The sequence below is a fragment of the Sinocyclocheilus rhinocerous genome, unplaced genomic scaffold (assembly GCF_001515625.1).
Source record: "Sinocyclocheilus rhinocerous isolate Xijiao unplaced genomic scaffold, SAMN03320098_v1.1 scaffold106, whole genome shotgun sequence".
NCBI lineage: Eukaryota > Metazoa > Chordata > Actinopteri > Cypriniformes > Cyprinidae > Sinocyclocheilus > Sinocyclocheilus rhinocerous.
Genome location: NW_015633181.1, coordinates 694,885 through 703,732, shown reverse-complemented (window position 1 = coordinate 703,732; position 8,848 = coordinate 694,885). Strand labels below are relative to the sequence as shown.

Genomic DNA, 8,848 nt, shown 5'->3' with positions numbered 1-8,848 from the left:
TATAAATGAGTAGTTTTTAACAAACTTTCTAACAAACAAATCTTTGATATTGGAGAATTAATGAATAGAATGTGGGATACGATTAATATATTCACATATAGTTATTAAAGATGGCAAGAAAAGCTTGGATAAATAGTTTCTACAAATAAAGGAAAGATAAAAAATGGTAAATAAACCTATACTTCACACCATAAGAAACAAACTTCTAACCTATTGGATCATTAAAAATTAGCATATGCTGCCATCTAGTGGACAATGGCTTTCTTCAGGCGACAAAAGCTCCATTACAATAGAGTCTACTGTACTAAATTGGCTGAGTGCATTATGCATCGCATTGTTATTAAAACAATAATGAAAGAACATATTTGCTATAGTTTAGGGAAAAGTGTGCATGTCACTGTAATGATAGCTTAAAGAACATGTTTTCTTTCTTTTCTTTTTCTTTCTTTATTTGAATATATATTTGACATATTTTCTTTCTTTTCTTTTTCTTTCTTTTAAAAGAAAGAAGTTCAAAACCCTCCTATATTAGAATATTATTTGAGAATTCTGTCCTCAAGACAAATATAAATGCAAACAGTTTATGCTAATTGTTGGCCAGTGGCTTTCTATTTTTGTTCATTTCCTTTTTTCACAGTTTAACTGTTTAATACTCGTTTTGCTGTTTAAATTTGGCTAAAAAGCCAAATAAATATTATTTAATTGCAGGTTCCATAGTGACAGTTTGTTACGGTGTGAATGCACGTTTTGATGTTAGGGCACGTTATCACAAAAGGTCAATAGATGTTCAATGAACTGCATAGTTTTTCCAGGTGCAAATGTTTAATAGTCACGAGTTTAAGGTATGTGTCTATACCATAGACTGTATAAAAAGGTCTATACCGAAGTTACAGTGTGACAACTGTTCCCCTATTATGCCTAAAATAACGGCCATTATTAGTTTAGTACCGTAAGAGGGCGCAATTGAGCTCGTATCCAGATGCATACTAGCATGAACAAATACCTTGGTTGAATATTCATATCGTGTAATATCTACGTTCATTAAATAATAATAATAATAATAATCAGATTTTAATAAGTCAATCAATTTTCTGATAGTAATTTTACAAGTCAACGCAAGACAGGTGAGTAGGGTTAAAATTTTTACTAATAGATATCACCATATCCCAAGTTGATTAATTGCAATACATAAAATTTGAATTACAAGTTTTCTGAAATGTTATATTTAAATATGCATTATTCAATTAAAAAGCACTAAATTGCATACATTTCTAGAACAGAACTCTAAACATTTACATAAACCCAGGTTAAATGGGCTCAATGCATGAGAAAAAATTGAAATCTACATTAAAGGGACATTAAAACAGAACATTATGTTGTGTATTTGGTGTATTGCAATGTGTTTATGCGGTTTAAGGTTAAAAAACACATTATTTTCCACATAGTGTACATTATTGTTTCTCCTCTATGCCCCGCCTTTCTGAAACGCGTCGATTTCTACAAAGCTCATCGGTCTGAAAAGCGAGGTGTACGCTGATTGGCCAGCTACCCAGTGCGTTGTGATTGGCCGAATACCTCAACCGAGTGACGGAAGTGTTACGCCCCTTACCATACTGTGATGCCATGTCCTGGCACCACGAGACAACACCAATAAAACCCATTACAAACCAGGCATTTGTTGCATCCAGTGGGGACATAATTACTGATTATAATGACTTATACTGTGTTTTTACACGTTGCGTTGCGTATCGCGCCGCGTAAACATAAAACCATGTCTGCATTTGTGATCGGAGAAATGACAAACAACAAGCGCTACGCTACACTGCTTAAAACTCACGTTTTAATCGTCAGTGGCAAATTCTTTAAATATAAAAAAGTACTTACAGGCTGTGAGTCAGAAGCGCCAGACTGTCCTTGCAAAGTTGGAACTGCCCCACTTTATAGAAACAGCCTTTGTGCACAGACGCATTGTAGGCTACTCTGCAGGTTCAGGAAACAGTCCTCCATAAAATGCGCTGCACACATCTGAATATTTGGGTTGAACTGTTCTGGAACAGTGTTGTAAATACAACTTAACCACTGATTTCTAGTTGTGTCCTCTTTTGGAAGACCAAACAAATTAGTTTCACTTTCACAACGAAACACACAGCATCACAGAAGGCAGACTTGAGAACGGCGCGGCCGGCGGATTCGAAGAAGGAACGTCCGGAGGGCTTGCGGCAACGAGGGCGTGGACAAGTCTTAACTTTTATAAAGAATATCTCTTTGGGTTTGAGACTTTAGTCTTTGCAACTTTAGGGATCCTTATGCACGAAGAGCTTGTAACACTCCAAAGAGAAAGGAAAATTTGAAATTGCATCATATGACCCCTTTAATAAAATTAATTAAACTAAAAATTAATAAAATAAACACTTAAATGTGTATTTTAGATGTTTGCTTTCCACTACTCTGATTGTTATGGAAGCAAAATAGCCCAAAACCCCAAAATTGACCAGTGTGTGAAAAAAAACAATGGTTTTGCTGTAATGTTTTGTCTTAAATGAAAACGTGTATTTTCCTTTTAAGCCTTCACGTTATTTATACACATTTAATGAACACACAGACGTTTGAATTACTGTAATATTAGAAAGCAAAAGTGTGAATGAGTAGAGAAGAAGATAGGAGGGAGAGGACAGCAGAGTGGAGGATGATAGAGGAGAGGATGGGAAGCAGGGGATAGAAGAAGGAGGGCAGGGGATGGAAGAAGGAGGGAAGGGGAGGAGAGCAGGCAGCGGAAATCGGCGGGTCGCTGCTGGTTGGTTCGGCGCCGGTGGAGGGAGTCATTCCTGCAGCAGTGCTTCCGGTCGGCATTTTGTTCTGCGAGAGAGAGAGAGTCTGTGTGGATTCTTTTATGAGCGCCCAGGAGCCTTTCGGCACCGAATCCTTTCTGCCATCGTCCGGAGTAAAGTGCGAGCTTCCGCGGGCGCCTGCGAGAAGAATGACCGCCGCCCGTCCGTCTTCATGTTTGCAGTGAGAGGAAGCGGTGCGACCCGGATTATTGTTGTGAGAGGGACACAGCGAGCCCGAACCCCTCCACCTTCACCTTTCAACAACAGAGCCTCAGGTAAATGCGCCGGACCCGTTTCGCTGGTTCCGAGCGGGAAAACAGAGTAGCCCGGTGTCGGGGTGGGACGTGCTTTGGACTTTCCTAAAGGTTATCGGTGTTGTGCAGCCCTCGCTCAGTGTTAGCATACGCGTTAGCTCGGTGCGGGCCCGCAGGCGAATCCGCGGTTCGGATGGTTCGCGAACGTAAAGGCCAAACCTGGCCGGTTAAAAGGACTCAACCGGTTCAGGGGGCTCATCTGGAGATGCAGGTGTGCAGCTGAACCTTAAGCCCGGAGATAGGAGTCATACAGGCCTGCAGCTCCGCAGACCAGAGTAAACAATACTGTCCTCTCAGAGTAAACCTCATTCACCTTCCATCAGAGTAAACAGTACTGTGCTTTTAGAGTAAAACCGTTTTCAGCATCTGTCAGAGTACACAAAATCATATCAGAACAATCCTTATTAACTAGAAATTAGAATAAACAATACTCTCATATTCGAGGAAAACTTATTAGCCATCAGAGTATAAACAAAAATCATATTAAGGAATTCTCATTCGCGGTCTGTCAGAATAAACAAAACTCACGTTTTATTTACCATTCAGCTCAGTAAACAATACCATAACCATCAAGATTAGATAGTAAACCTGATTAATTAACTATCCAATAAACAATACTCCCCTCTTAAAGCTGAACTTTTGAAACATCAAAATAGTTTGATTAATGAGATCCACAACATCTAATTAGAGCAAACCTTTGAGAATCTGTCAAAGTAAAGAGCAAACAATGCACTCTTATATTGAATAATACTGGCCTTTAATAATTAATCTGAGAAAATCTATAATCAGATATCTATCAGTCATGGTTTTGGCAGAATAATTATCCAAATATTCATAACTAGCTGGCTGTGTGAAGGGAATATAAATGAATTATTTGGAATCTAAAGGGCTTTACCTGCAGCTCAATATACTTTTCATTTACTAAGGCAAATATGAAATGAGTTTCGATGATCGTTTACTGTCAATTATCTCTGAATATAAAGGTTTGTTAAAGCATATATGAATTAATTAAAGTCATGGTGAGATTAGTAATATCTTAAAACATTTATAATGCTCAAACTCTGAATATTTATGACCGTAATAGGTGTTTATAAAGAACAGAATTATCAGTCTTTTATAAACACAAACTTTCAGTAACTCATATCTAAACTGTTATTTTTATAGAAATTTAATTTATTTTAAATATTTTATATATTTTAAAGCAGAATATTGAGGCTTTATTGATTTAAAAATGCAGTTTGGGTTTGAAAGATTTATGACAGCAAAGAATGAATGAATGAAATGCTGCATGGATTCAGTTAGCTTTAGTAGTTCTTATCCAAAACATGCACAAATCAAAAACCAAATATAAATTTAAAGTTCTCTGTCTGTTGAAAAGATTCTGTCTTCATAACGGTAGATTCAGAGAAGGGATTACAGTTGAAATCGCTCACAATTATGACAAAACTGTCAGATTTGTTGGTTTAAATTGCTGTTGTGTTTTATTGGAGCAGCTGGTGCTGGAGAAACATTGAGCTGTGGCTGTAATCTGGGAATGAGATTTCACATAGGAGACCTATATTAATATATTTACCTTTAATAAATTAACAGACATTATAAAGCTTGTCCTGAGCTGAAATGTAGTGTTTTTAAATGACTTGCCAGTCCACCATAATTTGATGCTTTTGTGGTATATTTTTTCCTGTCGTCTTTCATATTTACTTGGATACATTTTCCTGGTTTTGTTGCACTATTGCACTGTTGTCTAGTCCGTCAGTAAGGCACCATGATGAGTCACCCAAATTATACATATATAGAGAGAGATAGAGAGAACTGCTCGGGAACTGTTTTTATTCAGTGGCCCAAGTTTGTGCTTTATGGGTTTATATACCAGCCTATGTAGTCCAAAACTGTTTATGAAGCTCTGTCTCCTCATGCACGTGTGAATTTGTGTTACACAATGTATGGGTCCTTTTTTATTTGCTGTTGTGTAAATATGGTCTAAATATTATATGATTGTGTCCCTCAATTAGAGATTACCGCCTGCCAGAACCACCTGTCAAATTAGTGGATTATTCTGCAAGCTCTTAGACGTACTGTCTATATAAAATCGTACCTGATGTTCTCGAATGCTAAAGGTTCATTTCAAGAAATTAACTAAAATTGCAGATTCTCCAAATCTCTAAATGTAAATAATAATATTTATTAATTCTTTTTCGATTGCAAAACATTTGTGCACAACAATAATAATAATAATAATAATATATTATTGCATACTACTACTACTACTAATTCTATACATAATGTACATATTATAAAAATGTGTTCGAATTTAATTATATTAATTTATAATTATATTATTAATGTAGTTAGTTACAATAATTATTATTATTGTTAATAATAATAAAATATTTACAAAGTATATAATGAATAAAATATGATACAAATTAGAAGCATTTTGTTATTATTATTATTATTATTATTATTAATAATAATATATCGTAGTCAAGAGGAAATTAAAAATTAGCCTGAATATCGTTTGTTAAACATTTAAAAATAATCAATAATGGTTGTAGTCTAGAAAAAGAAAACTATATTGGTCAGTTTGTTCTTGTTCTTACATAGGCCATTACCATCTGAAATTTTAAATTTTTTTTGCAATTCATCTTAAGTAATTTTTTCTTATTAGTTGTATTTTCTGAATGTTTCCTCCATTCCACTGCTTCCAGTTGCTCTTATAGCAATAAAGCGCGGGGCATCCACAGGCAGCGGCACGTCTTTAATGTTTTGGAATTGATGTTGGAGTCTCACTGAGACTCTGGTGGTTTTCTAGAGGAAACGATTGGCTCTTGAGCAGCTGAATGCAGCTGAAGCCAAACTCTATGTTCTTCCAAATTAGTTGCAACCATCTGGGGAAGACCTTTCTGTTTCAGCAGGACTGTGTCTCCTGCAGCCTGTCCCACTGCCTGATGGGAAACCCTCCTAGAGGAGTGGAGGCAGTTATAGAAGCATAGGGGGAGGGGCAACTACAAAATAAAGCCCATTTGATGAGCAGATGTGCATGTAGTTTTGGCCTTGCTTGGTGCCTCTTTTGTTCTGTGCATAATGCATATGGTAAGTTTAAAATGAAGGTTTTTGTTTTGTGGCTCCATTATTTCTTTTATAGATAGTTACCTCCTTTAATATTTCCACGTTTTAAATTTCAGATTTCCAGATGTCAGTGCTTGCCATCAGTGTCATGTTTATTAAAACATTGAGTTATGTTGAACTAGTGATCATGTTATGAGGAAAAATGTGGTGTTTGCAAAGTTTTCATCACTATTATGGAGATGAAACTAGTTGTGAAAAAATATACACTACCATTCAAAAGTCTGGGGTTGGTAAGATTTTGTTGTTGTTGTTGTTAAAAGTAGTCTTATACTCACAAAGTCTGCATATATTTGATCAGTAATACAGTACAAGCAGTAATATTATTAAATATTATTACATTTAAAATAACTGTTTTCTATTTTAATACATTTTAAAATCTATTCCTGTGATGCAAACCTGAATATTCAGCAGCCGTTACTCCAGTCTTCAAGTGTCACATGATCCTTCAGAAATCATTCTAATATGATGATTTGCTGCTCAAAAACATTTCTTTTGATTATCAATGTTGAAAACAGTTGTGCTGCTTAATATTTTTGTGGAAACCGTTTTCAGAATTCTTTCATGAATAGAAGTTTCAAAAGGACAGCAAAATGTAAATGTTGTGTAAGATTGTCACTTTTGATCAAATTAATGCATCCTTGATGAATAAAAGCAAAATGAATGTAATAACTTGATTTGTTCTGTTTTCTCGTTTCCTTGCTTTCCTTGTCTATATTTTTGTAGCATTAAAGCATTTGAATGAAACATTTCTAAAGGTGTTTTAATTGCAGTACTGTGCTATTGTTTCCATATGTCAGCAAAGAAAGTGTTCAAGTACTGAACCTGATAATTGTCATTTTGTCCTTTTCTTTCTCTTGCAGCAAAAGATGTAAAGGTGGATCAGTGAGCAGCGACACTGAGCGACCTGTGCATCCACGCGAGCTCCCTGCCCTTCTTCAGCATGAATGGGGATATGCCTCATGTTCCTATCACCACTCTCGCTGGGATCGCAAGCCTCACTGACCGTAAGTTGCACAAATGCTTGGTACCTGAACTTGTATAACAAACCTTCCTTAATTAATTATTTATGCACGCTGTGTCTCTTAAAGATACATTTAGAAATGTAATGTTAATTATTTAATAATTATGACTTATAACTTTTATAACTGAAATTATTAGATAATAGAGTGCTATCAGGACAGAGTTCATAGTGTTCAGCTCATCATTTGACTTGAACATGGTGGCCACCATAAGAGGGAGACCATCCTTATGTAGAATAAAACATTTTCTTGTCGTACACAAATAAACAAATTTATCGAATTAAGTACTATTGATTTCTCTTTGGGTGTGAAAATTACTTGGTGTTCCTTCAAAAGTGTAAATATTCATCCAGATGGTATATACTGAAGAATATGCTCTTTTGATTGGTTATCGAAGATGTTGATTAAATGTCTGTTTATACCTTTCATATTGATAGGGCTTGGACTTGATTTGTACAGGCAATCATTTTTTTGTGACTGGATCAAAACAGGAAGTCCCGAAGAAATTAGTGAAATATTTCATGCTTCCTGTTGTGATAAGGAATAACTAATTTTTTTGTGTGTTTATTTCTCAGTGTTAAATCAGCTGCCTCTCCCTTCCCCTCTACCTGTCACCACCACTAAGAGCCTGCTGTATAATGGGAGGATCGCCGAGGAGGTCAGCTGTCTGCTGTCCCGGCGGGACGACACTCTTGTGTCCCAGCTGGCGCACAGCCTCAACCAGGTGTCCACCGAGCACATGTGGGTATCTCACCTCGGCCTCCTTCCTTCAGTACATCCTCAACAAATGTGTTTATCATACATGATATGTAAAATATCTGTGAATCTCATTCCATCTTTGTGGTTTTACATGCAGAGAGCTGAAGGACAACTTGGGCAGTGATGACCCGGAAGGAGATGTGCCTCTACTGCTGCAGACGGTGCTGTCCAGGAACCCCAATATCTTCAGGGAGAAAAGTACGCCCACCCGATATGGGGTTCAGGGCGGTAAGGAGAAACTGCAGAAATAAAGCTGTTTAGTCTGGGCATGCTTTTATTCTGTGATCTCTGTTAGAGCTCCCTGGATTAGAAATCCCATTTTTTGTATTTTCCAGACTGTAGTTAGTGTTAATTAGTGGTAATGTTAATTTTAATTTTAGATGTATGAAACTGCCATAATATAATCATTTTACATTTTGGCTCTGGGCATGCACTATTGTTCAAAAGTTTGGGATCGGCAAGTTTTTTTTTTTTTTCTTAAAAAAAGTCTCTTATGCTCACTAAGGCTTGCATTTATTTAAAGGGGTCATATGATGCTGCTAAAAAGAACATTATTTTGTGTATTTGGTGTAATGAAATGTGTTTATGCGGTTTAAAGTTAAAAAAACACATTATTTTCCACATACTGTACATTATTGTTTCTCCTCTATGCCCCGCCTTTTTGAAACGCCTCGATTTTTACAAAGCTTATCGGTCTGAAAAAGCGAGGTGTGCTGTGACTGGCCAGCTATCCAATGCGTTGTGATTGGCCAAATACCTCAAGCGTGAGACGGAAATCTTACGCCCCTCACCATACTGT

General features: G+C 36.4%; 1 protein-coding gene across 11 annotated transcripts in view; it reads left to right on the top strand.

Annotated features, from left to right (window-relative positions):
- The first annotated feature begins 2,809 nt into the window (after positions 1 to 2,809).
- Positions 2,810 to 8,848, top strand: part of nipblb (NIPBL cohesin loading factor b) — a 28,376-nt gene continuing 22,337 nt past the window's right edge. For 10 of the 11 annotated variants that reach the window (XM_016556609.1, XM_016556608.1, XM_016556607.1 and 7 more), the window contains exons 1-4: positions 2,810 to 3,103; positions 7,132 to 7,275; positions 7,866 to 8,031; positions 8,147 to 8,277. In XM_016556609.1, coding sequence (XP_016412095.1) covers positions 7,212 to 7,275; positions 7,866 to 8,031; positions 8,147 to 8,277 — 361 coding nt within the window. In that variant the 5' untranslated portion in view covers positions 2,810 to 3,103; positions 7,132 to 7,211. The remainder of the gene's footprint in view (positions 3,104 to 7,131; positions 7,276 to 7,865; positions 8,032 to 8,146; positions 8,278 to 8,848) is intronic. The other variant, XM_016556600.1, reaches the window with a different exon arrangement.